Raw genomic sequence first — 19,848 nt, 5'->3', positions numbered from 1 at the left:
GGGTGGTCTCCTCCGAGAGGACCCTTCTGCTGTCTCTCTACATCTGGAGGGACTGCATGACCCAGTCAACTGTGGCGCAGAGACAGAACAGAAGCACCCTGCCGATCGCAAACGGTGCCACCTTGCTGTGCTTGAATTGGGAGGAAGGGCTGCTGAGAGCTCCTGGGTGTGTATTCTGCCCTTGCTAACCCCGCAGCCTCCCGCTTGCCACCCCCCGAATGCCGTTGGCTTTGTTGTGTATTTTGAACCTGGCTGGCTTCCTGGGTGCATTATGTGGGGGTCGTGTTGACAGGGAACTGGCACCAGGCTGTTCTGGCCCCAGCATGGCACTCTCAGGCCCACTCTGATCCCTGATCAGCAAGCAGCTTTCAAGTAAGCCCTTTAATCTCTCCTAGAAATCCCCTGACACAGTTTATATGGATGCTCCAAGCTGCAGGTATCCCTTGCTTGGTCCCTAGAAATAAACAGAACGGGCATTTTGCTGAAAGCTTGGGGCCCTGTGCCATTAAATGCAGAATTCAGTTTCCTGTGGAATGTTCTCTGTTTTATTTTTAAAGCAAGTTTCTAGCGCTCGTGGCTGCCAAGGCAGACTTGAAAGTGTGTGGGTGATGCCTGCTGAAATCTCAAGAGCCAGGGCCCCACGTAGCTCTATGCTCTGCCCTATGGTCAGCAAGGCCAGAATAATCAATGAAAAGCAGTAAAAAAAATGTAATGATGTTGTGCCAAATAAGATAAATCATGCACATTTCCTTAATATGCATAATGTATATGGATTACAAAGTTAAACCTTCTTATTTTACCTTGGCGCAGTATTTTAATTTGTTTTTTAAAGGCAGAAGATGCCCAGCCCTGCATATGAGTAGACCTGCTCATTTGCCATGCAGTGTTTTGAATCCCAGGGTGTGACACAACCGTCATAGAACCCTGTGAATATCGATTTTCTTTTTAGCAGAGTGCAGTGTCTAACTCTCATTTTTAATAATATTAATAACATTTGATTTATATACCGCCCTTCAGGATAACTTAATGCCACGCTCGGAGTGGTTTACAAAGTGTATTGTTATTATCCCCATGACAATCGCCCTGTGAGGCGGATGGAGCTGAGAGAGCTCTGGGAGAGCTGTGACTGACCCAAGGTCACCTAGCTGGCTTCAATCGGAGGAGTGGGGGATCAAACCGGGTTCTCCAGATTAGAGTCCTGCCGCTCTTTTGCGAAAGTTCCGTTGTTCAGGTGGTGGTGGCGTGCTTCTGCCTTGTGTATCTGCATGACTCCCCCTCCTCCCACACACGCTGGACATCCAGTAACTTGACTTCAGATATGCATAGGAAGTGCCTTCGGGGATCAGATCCATCTAGTCCAACATTCTTGGCAAGGGTCTCATGGCCAAACTACATGTTAAGTTTTCTAACAAGTCAGATCCGGGAGTGGGGAACAGCATTTTAAAACCTACCGAGGCCTGATTTGGTTCAGGGCTGCAGCATGGGGAGGAGCAGCTCCTGCCTTCACCCGCCTATGCTGTTCCCAAGCTGGAATTGCCCTGGGGGGAGTTATTTGTAGGAAAATGTTGTGTGGGGGAGGTAGGAGCCCCTTCTCCCCCCACACTGTAGTCCTGAGCCAAATCTGGCCGCTGTAGACTTTTAAAATGCCATTCCCTGAAGCTGCTGTGTGGCGGCAGGGAAAGCAAGTTTCCTCGACCCAACTTTTAGCTCAGACCTCAGTCAGCAGCAGGTATCAGGTGGGGCACTCCTGACTGGCTATTATGTAGTGCTCTACTAATGGATTGCAGTCTACTTTCTACTCATTTGCGACTTACCTCAGTCCATTTTCTCTCTGCTGTGGGGTGGACTAGTTCACCCACACTGATATCTTGGGGCATTAGGTAAGATGAGGGCTGCTGATCCCGCAGTACCATGTAAAGAAAGGACAATGTGCTGTCTTTCAGCAACACTGAGAAATCTGCCGTCCTTGCTGTGTCCTGCGTAGGGCTGACCGTACAACTGACTTTGTCTCATCTGTTAGAGGAACATATTGGTAGCAGCTGTGGGGTCCACGAGACACTAAGCCAAAGGCCTTGGCGTAGCATATACAGCTGCCATCTTGTTTCAGATGGATGCTGAGCTGCTGGAGCAGCCCCAGGTGGCAGAGCCAGAGTTGTCCAATGGCACGGAGAAGGAGAAGGTCCAACCTCAGGAGATAAAGCAGCAGCAGCAGCAGCGGGGCCAGCTGAACGCTGAAGAACTGAGCAAAATTGAAGAAGAGGACGTGCTGGATAAGATGGTACGTGGTGGGTGGGGTATCCGTAGCCATCTGATCTCATGTCTTCCTCTCACATAGGCAAAGTCTGGAAGTGGGTGTGGGTCCGTTGGTGGGGTGAGCGGCTTCCTGGCTGCATGGGTCCAGGTTTTATTATGCCATGCTTGTAAATAGTACAAGCAGATGTTGAAATGAATTGTATTCAAATGAGCATTTCCCTATCCTTTTGCAAGTGATGGGGAGGGTGTTATTTGCCTTGGGTGTTGGAGAAGGGCTGTCTGGGGGTGGGGATGTAGAGAGAAAAGGATGTGTGTGTGTGTGAGAGAGAGAGAGAGAGCACTCACCTCTTACACTCCAGATTTGTTCCTGCAGCTTGATCAGACCACAGACTTTGAGGAGCGGCGGTTAATCCGAGCAGCCATGCGGGAACTGCGTCAGCGGAAGCGAGGTACCCATCTGGGACTGGCAGGCGGGCAGATGGAGAGGTTTAGAATCATGTACTTGAAAATATTAAATTTCAAGATTAGAAAAATCATATACTAGAGTATTGTGCAAGACCACTGACTCGGGTGTTGTTTTAGGTGGGTAGCCGTGTTGGTCTGCAATAGAACAGCAGGACTTGAGTCCAGTGGCAACTTAAGAGACCAACAAGATTTTCAGGGTGTAATCTTTTGAGAGTCGGAGCTCCCTTCTTCAGACTTGAGTAGGAATAGAGATCCTTGAGCCTTTCTATTATGGGAGAGTGGTAAGCAGCAAGAAATCAAGGCTATGGATGCGAGTTTAATTTTCGCCCCCTGAAAACAGAAATAGATAAAGGCCTGTCAGCAGCATTCATCATTATTGCTCAATGGAACTTCCATGTACAGAGAAAATATACCCTCAAATATCAGGTGCTGGTAGCGAACAAAGGGCGTGTGAATCTCTGCCTGGCTGCTGTTGGATGCCTCTGTCCATTCACAGTGGCTCCGTCAGCAGACACTAGCAAACAGCTTCACCTGCTGTTTTCTGTCCACCAAGCCTCATCAGAGCAAACCAGGTTGGGTCCCACTCCTCGCCCCCCCCCCCCCGGCCATAGTGTTGGGCTAAACTAACCTAGGTCTGATTCAGCAAAGGAGATCTTTTGTTCAAGCTGGACTGTTTAGTTTTCTAGAACTTGGAATTTTTCTTTCGCGTCTTGCATCAAGGAAAGGGAAACCAAGACGGGGCACCATGTTGAGTGCACAAACATTTTGTCCCTTGTCCCTGGAAACCCCATCCAGATCTCTGTTTCTGTGTCTTTCGAAGAAATTACAGATTATTAGGGTTAGAGGAGGAGGTGGGGGTAATAGAAATCCTGCCCCTAACTGCATACCTGGTATTCTTAGCTGCCAGTAACTTATCCCAGTCTGTTCATGGTTTGCAGTGTAAGATTACTGTTTGGGCTTTGATCAGATCTTTTCCCTCCTTTCTTCCTCCTTGGAAGGTGAAGTGCTGATGGAACAGCTGCAGAAGGCTAGGTGGGCAAAGGTGACCTTGTAGTGCAGCTGGCCATGCCTTGTTTGGGCATCATGCCCTGGCTCAATTTTATTTGGGAGAGGCTAATCCTGGCATTGCTAGGCAGGGGAACAGTTTGAGCAGGAAACTGTTCTATCTGAAGCCTTCCCTCTGGTCAGTGGGAATTCTGCACCAAGCAAGTTAAGATACTGCAGTTTGAAGATGTAAGCAAACCGAATGGTTCTTAATTAATGTGTCTTCTCCCTCTTCATTGTCTCATGCTCCTCCATTCACATTACTTGCCGTCAGTTACTCATATGGCACATACATTGCTCAAACACCATTCACACAATAATCTCATACACAACTAATGTTCAAATATAAATTCACTTGTATAATTTTACTGACTCCCTTTTTTGCTGAATCCCACCTGCTAGAAACCTATGTTCAACTGGATGGAGCATTCATATCATAGGTCACTTTTAGGTGCATGGGGGAAAGCAGTGGGGAATAAACCCTCCTTCCGCCATACTGAAAAGCGCTGCTGTATTTGAATCAGGGCTGAAACTATTAGAATGTTGCTGAACATTCCATAACACTTTGTAGCTGAGCCAATGGTTAGGTGTGTTTCATTTTAATCACAACTCTCAGAGCCAATAGATGCAATCAGTATAGAAGTTCCAGATACTAGAATTATGGACTATTATATTAGTTTCTGTAGTCATGTATAGGGTGATATGAATAATTGTAGATGTTTCAAAAACTACAAGCTACATTCACTCCTTTTTTCCTTTTGTTCACCTTATCTGATTTCAGATATAAAAGGCCAACATATTTTTTTCGTCAGTCTGTGTTCTCTACTTTAATTGACTGTCTCATTTTTAATTTATGAACTTATAATAATAGTGTGCTTATGTACAAACTCTTCTAGACAGATTATGCCCTGGTCCGAGCAGTGAACAACGTCAGTGTTGTTATTATCCCCACAATACAGCTGGAGAGCTGGGGCTGAGAGGAGTGGCTTACCCAAGGCCACCTGCTGAGCTCTTGGCAGTAGTGGGATTCGAACCGGCAGAATGCTGATTTGCAGCAGTTACCCACTATGCGCTTCAGCATTCTCCAGAGTTGGCCTTGACTTTGCAAGCAGATGCATTAAGGAAACAGAGCAGTGGCCACAGAATTGGAGTTATGGATTTGGACGAATGCATTTTTTTTTACCCTAGGCAGTGACTTAGACAGGTGGCAAGTGGGACTAGGTTGCCCAAAGAGGCCCAATTAGCAGCAGTCAGACTTTGCACTTACCGTGCACAGAACAAGCTGCAGAAATTCTGCTTGCTGATATATGGTGTCCAGCTCCTTAGATCTCTTTGATTTGCACATGGAGTTGCCAACTTTTAAACTGGTCCCTCTTGCTGTCCCCTTGCCATCTGTTTGAGTTACAGCAAATAACAGGTGATGTTGTTTATCTCCATGCCATGAGAAGCTTCAAGTGCCCATTTCTTTACATAAAGCCTCTATTAAAGAAACGGGACACCGCTTTCCTGGCCAGTTAGCAACCCTGTTCCCACTCTGCTACCGGTAGCTACCAGCATGCATCTCAGCTCAGGCAGGGCAATGTGACTTCCAGGAGTGCCAGGCGATGCCCGCATTCCGCAGTGCTCCTGACCCTGGTGGAATGTGCGTTTTGCAGAGCAGCGGGAGAAGGAGCGGGAGCAGCGGCTGCAGGAATCCAAGACCAAGGGAGGAGCCAGTCACACCACAGAGACAACCACGCGGCAGAGCGCCGACGGCTCAGCCGTCAGCACGGTCACCAAGACCCAGCGCCTCATTCAGTCCAGTAAGGAGCTGGGCTGGGGGACCCAGGCAACTGCTTGGGAGGCAGCCCCTCGCTCAGCCTATTTTATATCCTGCTCCAACTTGGCTGCCAACTGCATGGCTGTTCTGGAGCATTCCACACGTACCGGGTCACCTCCAGCTTCACGGCCACCTGTTCCCTTGCTCTGCTGCTCCTCTGCCTTTGGAGACATGGCCTCACCTTTCTCTTCTGGAAGGTCTTCTGGTTCTTCTCACTTCTCTTTGCATCAGGGATCACCCTTGCTAGTTCTTTTCACACTGGGAGAGATGCCCTCCCTCTTCTGTTAACAGACCTCTGCACCAGGTGCTCATGTCTCACAGGACGGGAGATCTTTTTCCTCCTCTGCACCACCTGTGCAGTTCTGCTCCTTGTTCTTGCTGTGCTGCCTAGCACCCTCCCCTTCCATCTTCGAAGCTATGCACCTGGAGACCTGTCCAATGTTCCTCCAGGTGGACGTTCTGCTTCTCTTCTCTCTGCCATCTTTGTATTGTGTCCTGGCACCCACAGCAGGCGTATGGCTTCTTAAGGTGCGCAGGTGGCTTCTCTCTCATCCCTGTGGCTCTCCTCTTATTGGCTGCTTTGCTGCCTTGCTTAAATGCAGCTGCCATCTTTCAGACTTGCCCTTGTCTCCAGAGCTTCATTTCTGGGCTATCTTGCTGCTGCCTTAGGATGATTGGCAAGGCACAAGGAGTTCAGGTCTCCATTGGGGTGATTAGACCTCTCAGAGGTGCCTGTTTTCTATGGCAGGAATCTGAAAGCATTGTTGATGCTTATGCAACTGGAGATGTTGGAAGGGAGGAGATTAGTCTCCAGCCCTCACTCCTTTCTTCCTTCATTCTTAAGGATGAGTGGGACGCTTATGGAAGGGCTTGATGTGAGCCAGGACTCAGCCCAGAACTTGGTTCCAGAGCTGTAGCTCAACCTGGGAATATCCGGATAACAATGCAGGAGTTGCCTATGAACATGTGCAGAATGCATTTCCTTTCTTCGCTGAATGGCCACAAGCCAGCCCACACATGTCTGGGATTTTGTGGGAAGTGCTTTCCAGTTGTAGTTTCAAGGGCCAAACAGGCTTGGTGACACCACCCCTCGCATTTCACCAATCACTGCATCTTGGTATTAACTATTGGTGTGTCTGGGGAGTATTTCTTAACCAATGTCTCCTGTGTCTCCCCACCCCTTTCTTTCCTAGATGATGGCAGCAAAAGTTCCCGCACAACAACAATGGAGTCGAGCTTCATAAAGAGATCTGAGAGTAAGAGGCTTCCCCCACCTTCCCCCCTTTTGTCCCTGTGGCGATGGAGGGCTGTATGTCTAGCCGATTGCCTGCATGATCAGGGTTAAACAGGCGAGTTGATAACATTTAGGTGACTTGACTGATTGCAGCATTCTAAGATGCCCACTTGCTTATCAGTCACCATCCCAAGTCCTTTGTCCTCTGTGGCCAGAACACTGGCTGAACAGCAGGGTCAAAAATGCCACCTGCATGTTTTGTGTGACATCTCTGTGTAAAAGGCAAAAGCGGCAGCCTCCTTGCTTTAAAAAAAAAAGAATGTTTGGAGGGAGGGACTGGAGAATATCCCTCCAGCCACGTGAACCATCCTGTTTTTCCTTTCTCTATCGCAGCATCCCTTGGTCTTTGCTTGGGGCTGCCTGGTGTTCACGGGGTGGGGGCACCTGTGCACGATGATCCTTCTCTGCCTCTGTTCTCTTCCTGCTGCCCTCTGCTGGCCAAGCCTGGTGGGAGCAGCACCTGCTGTGCAAGGCTAGTCAGCTCCTTTGTGTGTGAATTCCTCCTGTCTTCCCTCCCCCTTCTTGCAGATGGTAACACCTTTGTCCAGACCAAGTCGTCCTTCAGCTCCTCGTCCTCCAAGAAAGTGGGCAGGTGAGCGCGATCCCCTTCTTTTGCTCACCAGTGCTCTTGCACGCGGCTACGCAGCCTGCTTCAGAATAACATTGCTTCCGGTTAGGGTTGCCAACCTCTAGGTGGTGCCTGGAATTACAGAGATCAGAGATCCAACTACAGAGATCAGATAATGGCAGCTGCGGAAGGTGGGCTGTATGACAGCATGTCCCTGCTGAGTTCCCACCCCTTCCCAAACTCTCCACCCTCCCCAAGCTCTGCCCCCAAATCTCCAGAAATTTCACAATCTGGAGTTGGCAACCCTACGTTCACTTCTCAGTGGTTGCTCCTTAGTGGGATGAATGATAACGTAATACTTTATGTAGAAGATTCAGTGATCACAGTGCTGAACACCTTACAACATCCCTTACAATAGTAGGTGGGCCGTTATTATTTGCATGTATCCATGGACTTAGCAGAGCAGAATTTTCTCATTTCTCCCTCCTGCTGCAGCCCACTGAACCCCCTCCCATTTTGCTCTTGGTGGTCAGTGGGCTCTCAGGAACCGCACTCGAGGCGTAGTGGGGGGTCTACAATGGGAGGGGGAGACACTGAAAATCATCCCCCCTTTCACAAGGACAGGAACCGCATGGATGGAATCCTGCCATTGTCCTCCTAGTACGGAGGGGACTGAGAGCGAGCAGCTTGCCAAAGCCAACTGCTGGATTCATGGCAGAGGCAAGTTTTGAACCAGGGATCTACTGGATTGCTCATTTTCTTAAGCCCTGTGCTACGCTAGCCACAGACTGGTCCTCCTCCAGGTGCTGTAATTAAGGTGTTTCTTTCTGGACCCAACATTTGGCAGGGAGAGGGGAAGGGAGTAATTAAAGGTTGAGAGAGAGATATTTTTTTTCAGTGTGATGTTTTAAAAAATGTATTTTCATGTATAGCTGGATAGATCACATGCAAGTGTGTGACTGTGCACATTGCTTGGTGTGGTGGAACACATTCTGTGCATGCTGGAGGGCTCCACATTCAGCCCCTCCAGCCAGGTAGCCTAGAAAAAGACTGTTTGCTTGAGACTTCTTTAAACAGAGCCCTAAATGTTATAATTTTAGGACAAGCTGTTCCTCGGATATTTTGGACTCTTTCTGGACCCCTTGTTGCCTTTGCCCCTGGGCCAAGGGAGGGTTCCTACCTTCATTTTTTCTTATTTTACTTCCTCCCTCTTCTGCCAGCATCTTTGAACGAGAGGACGAGAGCCCCAGTCGCGCAGGTAGCTTGGCTGCTCTGGAACGGCGCCAAGCTGAGAAGAAGAAGGAGTTGATGAAGGCTCAGAGCTTACCCAAGACGTCAGCGTCGCAGGCGCGCAAGGCCATGATTGAGAAGCTGGAGAAGGAGAGTGGGAGGTGAGGAGCTGGGCCACAAATGGGGAGGCGGGGAGGCTGTAGACAGGACGGGCAGCCTTTGGGCAGGGCACCGTGGCAACCCTCTTGAGCTGAAGAAATGATCCCTCTCCTCCCAGGGCAATAACATAGATTAGCAATGATGGAGCACGATTTCAGTAATATGGGTTTGTTTGGAGAAGAGCTGGAAGTACGGAGGCAAAGCACCTGATTTGCATGCTGAAGATCCTGGGTTCAATGCCCAGCACTTACAGTCTTTTTTTTTAAATAAAAGACCGATGCCATCTATGGCTGGATTCAAAGGAGCGTCCCTGTTCTGAGACAGTGTACCCAAGGATAGTTCCAAGCTTTGGGGGTTCCTAAGCAAGAAGCTGTCGGGCGGGTGCCCTGCCCTCCTACATGGCACCCCAGGCACAGGGTAAGGGGACAGGCAGTGGCGACAGCAGCCCTTGATGTTTATTCAGCAGTCACTCATCAGTGGCAGCAAGGAGCAACCACCTCCACTGCTGCCTGACGTCTCTAGGCGGTGGCAGGAAAGCAGATGGTGGCAGAAGCCATTTCTTGCAGACAGAGGGGTTGTAAGGTTCAGCAGCAGCTGCTGCTTCTTGCTTTGCTTGCTTGCCACCCCACTTCTACCTCTTGGTGTGATGGTGAAGACTGGGCCTCCTTGGCTTGCTTCCCCCACTGCTGCCTGAGGAAAGGGCGGGGAGGCTGGCAAACAGGTGGTGGCAGCGGCTGGTCCTTTGTGATCTGTTCCTATCACCTGCTCAGACAGGAGTGAAGCAACACTTGGGCAAGGGGCTCCTGCGGCTTGCCTGCGACACCCAGGGAGGAAAGTAAGTCACTGCCATTGCCTGTGGCAGCTCAGCATAGAAAAGGGAAATCTGTCCACCAGTGTGGGTGGGGAGGGGGAGTTCTCATTGTCGTGGCTGCTCTTCAGGGGTGGTGGATCAGGAGTTGGCATTGGCAGATGCTGACCATGCAGTGACTAGACTGATCACATGAGGGTCACTTTGATGCCATTATAATTCAGTGTGAAGGGCACAGGTCAGTGGATTATTCAAAGGCGGAGGCTATTGCACCTTGTGCTTTAAAAAAATGCTGAAATTCTCTGCCATGATAATAAAACTCAACTTTTAAAATACTTAATTTGACCCACATATACTAAGCAACTGTGCATATTTTCTTTTGCATTGCATAGTTTACTTTGGTTTTCTTAGTTAAGGGGGAGGGGCATGAAGATAGATCTTATTTGGCCGCTGCTCTGGAAATCTTATTTAAGTTACTTATTTTTAAACTGTTTATTTAAATTTGAACCAGAAAATGTTCTGATTCAGATTTTCCCAGAAAACCCACATCACTGATTTAAGCTCCCATCTTGAATGCTGGGCTTCAGACTGAAGCCCCCCCCCCACCGCCCTTCCCAGCAGCAAGGCTTTCCCAGTTATGAAGCACTGGTGTAAAAAGAGAAAGGTGTAACCCCAAAGTATATTCCATCTTGTTATTTCTTAGAAGTGACAACTGTAGAGCAATTTTTCTTTTTCTCCCAAGCGGAACTGGGAGGCAAATGTCCTAGCTGCAGTATGATAACTTAGGGTTTCCTTTCCTTGGAGCCAGATAAACTTGCCTTTGGGGCCACATATGTCTGAAGAGGGCTAGTCCTCCCTCACTTGTGCAGACCTCATTGGCCAGTCCAGTTAACATCCCTGCTGTTGTCCCTGCAGCCCAGCCAATCCAGCAGTGTCCCGGGTGGCTGTCCAGCGCTCCTCTAGCTTTGGGGTCCCCAACGCTAACAGCATCAAGCAAATGCTCCTGGATTGGTGCCGCGCCAAGACCCGGGGCTATGAGGTGAGTATGCTTCTGGGCAGAGGGCTTTCTTCCTCTTCTCTGTCCAACCCTCTTATATCCGGAGAACCTCTTTTTTTCATTTTTCCCCTTCTCTGCTTTGGTAGCATGTTGACATCCAGAACTTCTCCTCGAGCTGGAGTGACGGCATGGCCTTCTGTGCACTGGTCCACAATTTTTTCCCTGAAGCCTTTGACTATGCGCAGTTGTCGCCACAGGACCGACGGCACAACTTCGAGATGGCCTTCTCAGCAGCAGAGTATGTATCCCTCTGAGGCTCCCTAGGAGGCAGGGCATATTTCCTCCTGCAGGTCTGGGGGCTTTCTGTCCTGGGGTTGAGCATTCTCCCGAGCAAGGAGAGAATGTAGCAAGGAGCTAGCCAGGCCCCCTTGCCCCATTCCCTGTTCAGCCCCAGGGCTTGCTACAAGCTCCATCCACCCTACTCTGTACTAGACATGTTGATGGAAGTATCTCAGCCAGGAAGAGGAAATAGGACCACCCTCAGATCAGAGACAGGGCTGTATGCATGCTCTGTGCTTGCAATAAGAAAGCAATCTGGCACCTGGAGAAAACCTCTAAAGTACAAATTTCAGACTTTTCCCTAAATTACATTAATATAACAGCCTTTGTGTGTGAACCTGGGATGTGATGGTTCTTAGCTTAGGCTGTTGTCTGCCTTAAGTGGGCTGGGATTTGCCATGGAGAAGGGGGGCGGATGACATGAGACGTTTCCCCGCTGGCCACATTTGTGTGACTTTCTTGCCCCCAGAAGCATTCCCCCACACAGAGGGATGGGCCATTTGTGCAGCGGTGGAATACAGCATCTCTTTGTTCTGGTGTGAGCGACACGCAGTTGCTTTGGAGCATTTTGCCTCCGTAGGGTGCTTGAATGCAGAGAATGTTCGAGGGGGAGGGGTGGGGAGGGCAGGGGGTGCCTGCAGCACTGGGCGAGAGCTGCATCACAGGGCTTGGGGAGCCGTTGCAGCTGTTGCGAGGGGGAGGACTAGATGGTGTGTCTGCCCCGGAGCCTGGCTTTTTTAGCTTGAAGTTTTGAGGTGCTGCAGCAGGAGCAGATCCAGCGGAAGCACCTGGAGGAAAAGTTTGCTGCTTTCTCCCGCCTCTCTCTCCTCTGATGCTTCTTATCTTCATCTCTGGGGCAAGCACCCTCCCCATTCCTGGGGTGGATTACGAGCAGTGTTGGGCAGACCCTCATTGGCATGGAATATGGGATGTTCAGAGTGTTCCTGCAGCTCTTTGTGACCTCCAGAAAGATCATTCCCTGGGGACCCGCACAGAGGAATTGCTGTGCTGGCTGGCAAGGGCTGGCATGAGGAAGGACATGGCGGCGATGTTGCTCCTTCTTCCTATTCCACAAGTGCGACTCTGCAGAGGAAGAGGGGGGGGGGCAATTTCAGCCCCTTGTCCCTCTTCAGTGCAGCTCAGCAGCCCACACAGCCGTTTGGCTACACGGATTCCATGACCCCAGGAACGATCTTTCCAGGGCTCAGCTGCAGGAACAAAGAAGAACGCAGGAAAGCTCTTGTCTGCCTTTGGGTAGCTGAACACCCATCAGTAAGACTTGAAAGGAATTGTGGATCTAGCTTACGGGCTCCTGCTCTCAGAAGAAACAGACGACATTTATCGGGCCAATCCTATGACCTGAACGTCCCAGGGAGGGGAGGTGTTCAGTCGGAGCTTTCTGGCTTTCGCAGTCTAGTGCTGCACATGAAACAGAGCAGCTTAAAAGGAGCACCTCTCTTATATGTCCCTAGTGCGATTCCTGCACCATCTCCCCTGCCTCCACAGGTGAGGGTCGTGTGCAGGCTGAGTTGCAATTCCAAGGCGTTTTGCCCCACTTTTGTACTAGATTTGGCAAGGCCCAGCAGATAGACAACGTTATGCATTTTGGAGATAGCTCCCCCCACCCTCATTTTGGCACATGAGTGCCAGATCTTGTTTTGAAAGAGTCCCATTACCCAAAAGGCTTGCCTACCACTGCTCCAGGGAACCCCAGGCTGGCGGGGTGGCTTGTCTGTTCTCTGTACCCGCAGGTCTTCTTGAGTGCCAACTGGTGTGAAAGGTCCAGGCAGAGATGGGAGGTGGTGGTGGGGAGATGTTTCTCTAGCTTGCCAGGGTTGCGTGTGCTGATGATTCCCAGCTTCCTCTTAGCCCGCCTTTTCCTCCCCCGGGGAACCTGGTGCGTGGACCATGAGCGCAACTGAACCCCCCTCCTTCCACGTCCTGGACTCCAGGTGCCCTCCTTTGCTGCTTGATTCTCCCTTCCGTGTCTTCCCTTGGCACCTTGGCTGTGCCATGGCCCAATTCCAAAGGGGGAAGGCTTTGGCCACTCTCTATATGCCGCAATATAGAGGGCCTCTCCAGGTTGGAATTGGTGCAAGAGCACCACACTCCTTGCCCTGTCCTGTCCTGTTCTGTCTGTCCGGTCAGTCCTTGCTGTTAAAGAGTTGGATTTTCCTGCACCTGCCCCATGCCCTTCACACCCCTCTCTTCCCCCTGGCCTAGCAGCACTCCCGTAGCCCAGCCCTGCCAGTCACACTGTATGAGGAATGAGTCCCATTGGCTCCTCCCGTTTGTTTGCATGGCACGATGGAGAGCCATGCCTGGCACCCCAGAGCATGCGTCAGTCGCTGTGGGTCTTGACACAGAGAATGTCGATTGGATTTATGTATCTCTTGTGTTTTCCCTTCTCTTGTTCTCTTTCTGTTTCTCTCTCTCTCTCTCCCCTCCCTCCCTCCCCCACCCCATCTCATCTGGGCTGTGATCACTGGCTTCCCCCTTCCCTCACAACCCCCCTCCCCCAGGAAGCACGCGGAATGCCCACAGTTGCTGGATGTGGAGGACATGGTCCGGATGCGGGAGCCGGATTGGAAGTGTGTGTATACGTACATCCAGGAATTCTATCGCTGCCTGGTCCAGAAGGGGCTTGTTAAAACCAAAAAGTCCTAGTCTCCCCACCTGCGGAGCTATGGTGAGAATCCTTTTTTTCCTCCCCCCCCCACCCCCACCCCCAAGTCCAGGCATGCACATGCAAGCAGTTGCTCATTCAAATATGAACCCTTTCCATGATGCTAGCAGGCACGTAAAGGCGTGTTTGCTCTGTATCTTTTGAATGGGCCAGTGGCACTTTTGCTTTACACTGGTGTACCACCCTGGAATGATAAGCATTGCCCTGTGGCGTGCAGGGTCTTTACCTAGTAAGTTGGGCACCTTTGCTGGTGCAAACAAGCTTCCAGGATCTGCGTGCGTGCTGAGGACATTAGTCTTGTGCCACACTGTGCCTTAGCTTTAAGGCAATCGTCTTCCATCTTTCCAGACATGGGGGCCTGCCTTTAATCCCCCAGGCAGCACACGACGCATTCATTTGCAAGCATGTGACATCACAGTCACATGACAAGAAGAAGGGAGGCCAGAGTTGTGACCTCACTGGCGTTGAGGCAAGAATTTTGTGCAACAGACTAAGAGAACTTGAGGACAGGAAACACAAGCCAAGCACTGGGGGGTGTATCATAGTGAGGAGCAAGCCAAGAGCCAGAGTGGTGGAGGAATTCAGTGCTCAGTGACCTTGCCTCACTGTCCTGGCTCTCCTCTCAGCATGCATGCACAGAGAGGAAAGAGGCATGACACTGTTGCCCTGTGTGCACGAGTGCCACGTTCTTCCAAAAAAAGCAGTAAGGAAGGGAAATGATGGCTCTGCAGAGGCTTGTGGCCCATCAAGTTGGGCTCCATAACCCACCGGAGGATCCCAACCCATGGGCTAAAGACCACTGCTTGAAGGCATTGATTGACTTCTTATTGACTTGTAAAGTGTTGCTGGCTCACGGGGCTCTCATGTGTCTCCCTCATTTGGAGGCACCAGCTGTTTTTGCTTTGTGCCAGTATAGGTGGCTGTGCTTTCGAGTGATAGCCTGTCCTTCAGCTGGCTGGGGTGCAGAGAAAGAAACAGGCCAGGTGATGGAGTGTTTGGGGTGGGTTTTTTCTCTCTCCTTTTTCGCTCGGACCATATAAGTCTCGGAGGAACCGAGAGCCTGGAAAATGTGACTCAGCCACTGCTTGTTAACATCTCTCCGCTTGTCTCAAGAGCATCTCTGCCTCCTTGGGGCCTCGTTCTCCTGGGACGATGGGGACACGGCATTCTGAACAGGCTAAACAATGGCTTTATAAGGGCAGCGTGGCTGGCTTTTGGGGCCTGGCCCAAGCTTTTCCATCACCAAAGCTGCCTGTAAGGGGAAAGTCTGTGTCGGGCTTCCCAGTGACCTCTCTGTCCCACTCTTCATAGGCTAAGCACTGGGGAGGGCTGGGAAATGGTGTTTCCTTGAAGGAAAAGGGTCAGGGGCAAATATTCAGGGGGGCAGTATTGGATTCAAGGATTCATGGGAAGATTGGCTTTGATGGGCTTTGCTGTTACAGATATACTGCCTCTGGACATGGATGGTCGGTTCCAATATTCTGATTAGTTGCAGACAGATGCATGCTTCCTTTCGGGCTACATGCACCGAGATGGATGTTCTTCATCCATTTGTACATTGCTGCAATGTGATGGGGGAAGAAGGGGAAGTTAACCCCCAACATGGTCAATGGACCAGCCTTACGTGATTCACTGTCTTTTCTTAAGGGGAGTGTGGTTAAGATGGCCTCCAGTCAATTCTTGTTTTGCCGTCATTGTTTTCAGAAATTGGGGGGAAGAAAGATGGGCCTTGAGGAGGGGTTTTTTTTGTTAAGCCTTGTGAATGATTTCCAATTTTAGAGGCAGAGGTGTTGAACAGGTGGCTGCCCCAACAGGTTCATCTCTAAGGATATTACTGTTCAATTTTTTTAAAAAATCCATTCATTTTTAACAAAAAATCATGTTGTTTAAGCAGCATCATTCAACATAAAGATGTGCTGCTGTGCATCTGGACAAAGGTGACTTTTAAAACTCAACCAAACATCTGCAACCTCTTTCCCCATTCAGTTGTGTGGCTGCTTAGAGTTCTCCCAGCCAGACCCTGGAGAGATTGTTTTGTGGTCTGTTTTGCAGCAATTAACTTGTGGTCCCTGCTGCAATTCTTTGAAAGAAAGCTTTTGGGGTTCTTTTCCAGTGTCCTGCAAATACAGTTCTTGAAGAGGCAGAGAGAATTGAAATGTTAATTTAGTTGTCACCCAACTTAGGTCAAGCAGATAATTTTCACAGCAGGTGGAGGGAGGGGGCAGAAGGCAGCTGCTGTCAGTATCTCGTGGCTCCAGAGAGTAATACCAGCTTGGTGGGAGGGGGGATGAGAGAGGTATTGCAAAGCTTGCATACCACAGCAACCTCTGTTGGCAAAACACTGTTATTTCAGTGCTGGCAAGAGTGCACTTTTAAAAATAATAATAATAATAACAACTGTGCTTAATTATATGTATAATACATTTTAAAAACGAACATCTATTTTAATAACATATATAAACACTTCAATTCACATATCTTCACTGCTGTCCTGCAAAGTAGGCTGGGCTGAGCCACATCTCATGAAAGGCTACCCAAAGAGCTCTGTGGCTGAAAACAGTGGTGAGGGTTGATCCCAAGCTAGCTATTGTTCACCTCAGTATTCCTTAGTGGTGCAAAAAGCAACCATGCAGGAAACACCCAGCGCAATATTAATATTGCGTAAGTCTCAAGGTTGACTCAGCCTTCCATCCTTCCGAGGTCGGTAAAATGAGTACCCAGGTTCCTGGGGGTAAAATGTAGATGACTGGGGAAGGCAATGGCAAACCACCCCGTAACAAAAGTCTGCCAAGAAAACGTCATGATGCAACGTCCCCCCATGGGTCAGTAATGACTCGGTGCTTGCACAGGGGACTACCTTTACCTTTAAGATTACAGGAAAGGCGCAAACTCCACGGTGTCTCCTTTAGGCCTAGCCCAAGATAGTCTCATTGCCTGAGGTCGACAATCCAAAGGTGATTCCTGTCCTCCTGTGCCTCTCAAAAACGCTGCTTAATGGGAGCCACTTGGAAATCTTCCTGTGTGAGCCACATTGAAATGAACAGAAGCCAAGCAAGAGCATAGAGCCAGTTTGATGTAGTGGTTAAGAGCGGCAGGACTGTATTCTGGAGAGCCAGGTTTGATTCCCCACTCCTCCGCTTGAAGCCAGCTGGGTGACCTTGGATCAGTCACAGCTTCTCAGAGCTCTCTCAGCCCCACCCACCTCACAGGGTGGTGGTTGTGGGGAGAATAACAACACACTTTGAAAATCGCTCTGAGTTGTCCTGAAAGGTGGTATATCATTTATAGTACACTTTTCTCACTGAGACTGAAGGCAGATTACATAGTGTGAGATTAGTACAGTTGATATCAAGAGCCAATATGGTGTAGTGGTTAAGAGCAGCAGGACCCTAACCTGGAGAACCAAGTCTGATTCCACACTCCTCCACTGGGTGACCTTGGGTCAGTCACAGCTTCTCAGAGCTCTCACAGCCCCACCCACTTCACAGAGTGATTGTCATGAAGATACTCATAACACACTTTGTAAATCGCTCTGAGTGGGCGTTAAGTTGTCCTGAAGGGCGGTATATAAATCAAATGCTATTGTTATTGTTATTATAGTGGAACATCCTGGTGGACTGTCCCCTGTAGATCAGGTGGGCTGCCATTAATGCTGCCCTGGGCTGGGTGCTTCTCTTTCCCACCCATAGCCGTGCCTTTACTATGTTAATCTTCTGCAGGATGCTCGTGGACTGCATGCCCTTGGTGGATGTAGAAGACATGATGATCATGGGGAAGCGTCCAGATGCAAAATGCGTGTTCACATACGTGCAGTCCCTCTACAACCACCTGAGGCGCCATGAGCTCCGGATGCGGCAGCAACACTTCTAGCCTTCCTCCTACCCACCCCAACCACCACACACACACCCCAGGATTGCAGCTCCTGCTGGGAGCCACCCTGCCTCCAAAGCGTCCAGCCTTGCCTGGCCCCACATGGGGGCTGCAGTGGACAGAGGAAGGTTTACCCGCCCTGATGTGTTCCTGCAGTCAACTCCCCCCACCACCCTCGTCTACAGAGAATCTCTATGTAGTAGGGGCCAGCAGCAGTCTTCCTGCCCCCTCAGTAGCAGGCTGGGCAGTTGGCAATTCAAGCTGTCTCGAGGGGGCCGGCCCAGGCCTGCACCGTTCTGAGGAGAACACGAAGGGCTCGGCATACCCTTGTTCACACATGCTTTTTTATATTATTATTATTTACTGTAAGTTATTCCTTTTTAAGTCTCTTTTTGTAGCCTGCACAGTGCCCTGCCCCCACCCCCCAGGCATAGCAGAGCTGCTCCCCCAAGAGAGAACTGACCGTGTGCAACCGTCTTGAGGCTTCTGGCTTTCCTCTTCGTGACAGCTTTGTGGGCTCTGCTGACTCCAAGAGTCCAGTGTGGCTGTTTTGTGCTCAGCTGCACGTGCGGCACTTCATCTGTAGCAAAAGATTGTGGCCCAAGTCCTGCTTCCACACCAGGCCAGGATTCTTTGGCTGTGACAAGCACGAGATGGGAAAGGCAAACTCGAGTGCTCGGGGGCTCCCGTCTTGCCAACTCATACAGGAGCTCCTTGACACCATGCCTCCAAAACAGAAGCCAAATTATACATAGATGTCGTGTGTGGCCCCCTCTGTGCTGAGGCCCTGTCCCTCCTAGATTGTAGTTACTCCCCTTCACTATGCGTCAGCGTTAAATGGGCAGCAGGGTGTTTGTTGTCATTAATGATTTATCTTCCGAAATGCTTTTCTCAAATGCTCAAAGTGCATTGCAAGAATTATCTCGCTTGTGAGAGCAGAGGCTTGAGTGGGATTCAGGCTGAGGGACAACTTGACATGCACAGGATTCTCACTCGCAAGCACCACCGAGTTCAGTGGAACAGCCTTCCTAGGAAGTGTGGTTGGGCTTTAGCAGGTTTGTAGGGCCCCCCCTGGTTTTCCAAGAGGACAAAGCAGTGGTTAAGGAGGGAGAGAACTGGCAGTCTTTCCTTCTCACTACAGCAGGGAAGACTCTGCATGTGGTCTGATGCACTTTTCCTGCCAGTTGATCCAAATCAGACAAATCAGCTGCTGTCACCTGTTCCCGTTCCGTAATCCATCCGGATTAGACCCTTGGTCCATCTAGTCCAGCGCCCCCTTTCCAGCATCCATTGGGCCAGTGCTGCAGGTGGGGTCCACAGACAACAGCCCTCCTCTGCTGACTGCTTCCGGCATCTCCAGAGACATTGTGCCTCTGAGCCCAATTTGGCTTTCATCGCTAATAGTCACCAACAGACTTATGTATGTACATATGTGCCATCAAGTTACAACTGACGTATGATGACCCCAGCAAGGGGCTTTCAGGGCAAGAGGGAAGCAGAGGTGGTTTGCCAGTGCCTTCCCCTGCAGAGTCTTGGTGGTCTCCCAAGTAGTAACCCTGCTTACGTTCTGAGATCTGGCTATACCATGCTGCCTTCCCTCAGTGGCAATAGACTGACTCTCCATAAATGTCGCTCACCCTTAATTATTGTTCAGTGATTGAGGTGTATGGGGGTGCATGCTCAGTGCTGCAGTCTTTGCACTAGGCATGATCTTGGCCACAGAAGCCAGAGTGGCTGGGCTTTGTGCCTAGTGTCTCTCTGTAGGAAAGCCCGCCTTGCCTGAGAGTTCCCTTGATCACTTCTGTCTTCCTCTGGACGCCCCGAATTTTGCTGTCCCCAACCAGATGTTCTTTGCCCCTTCGTGCAAGCTCTTGCTCCCCCTCCCCAAAAGTCATTAAGGACTGATGGGTAGCCAGCTGTGTGTTGGAAGAGGGTGAACTATTGGGGTCACAAAATAACACATTGGCTCCTCCACCCATACCATGACCAGCCAGACCTCAGCTGCACTGCTCGGCCACACGCAGGATTGTAACCATTACACCACCAGCACAAGAATGTCTGTGTCAGCACCAATGAAACAATAAAAGTTTGGATAGACGGTTTTCCAGTTGCTTGTCTCCTTTTCCACCTTCTCCAGCACCCTTCCCTTTTTTAAGGCCAGTAAAACCACCACACACTGCGTGAACTCTTCCTCAACGAGCTAGTCTCCTCTGGACATGTTCAGGGAGGATTTAAATGTTCTACTATCCCTCCCCACCAAGAGTTCTAAAATGGGACTGTCCAAGAAGAACTTTACCCATTAATTTTATTAAGTAT

General features: G+C 50.1%; 1 protein-coding gene across 4 annotated transcripts in view; it reads left to right on the top strand.

Annotated features, from left to right (window-relative positions):
- SMTN (smoothelin) overlaps positions 1–19,634 on the top strand; it is a 74,798-nt gene extending 55,164 nt beyond the window's left edge. For 2 of the 4 annotated variants that reach the window (XM_054997066.1, XM_054997064.1), the window contains exons 13-21: positions 2,108–2,278; positions 2,627–2,702; positions 5,418–5,564; positions 6,775–6,837; positions 7,404–7,467; positions 8,664–8,834; positions 10,556–10,679; positions 10,784–10,935; positions 17,382–19,634. In XM_054997066.1, the coding sequence (XP_054853041.1) occupies positions 2,108–2,278; positions 2,627–2,702; positions 5,418–5,564; positions 6,775–6,837; positions 7,404–7,467; positions 8,664–8,834; positions 10,556–10,679; positions 10,784–10,935; positions 17,382–17,532 (1,119 nt within the window). In that variant the 3' untranslated portion in view covers positions 17,533–19,634. Of the gene's footprint in view, positions 1–2,107; positions 2,279–2,626; positions 2,703–5,417; positions 5,565–6,774; positions 6,838–7,403; positions 7,468–8,663; positions 8,835–10,555; positions 10,680–10,783; positions 10,936–13,498; positions 13,666–17,381 lie in introns of all 4 variants that reach the window. The other 2 variants (XM_054997065.1, XM_054997067.1) reach the window with 2 other exon arrangements.
- The last annotated feature ends 214 nt before the right edge of the window (positions 19,635–19,848 follow it).

The sequence above is a fragment of the Eublepharis macularius genome, chromosome 13, assembly GCF_028583425.1.
Source record: "Eublepharis macularius isolate TG4126 chromosome 13, MPM_Emac_v1.0, whole genome shotgun sequence".
NCBI lineage: Eukaryota > Metazoa > Chordata > Lepidosauria > Squamata > Eublepharidae > Eublepharis > Eublepharis macularius.
Note: the sequence above shows the minus strand (reverse complement) of the source record. Positions and strands in the feature narration are given on the sequence as shown.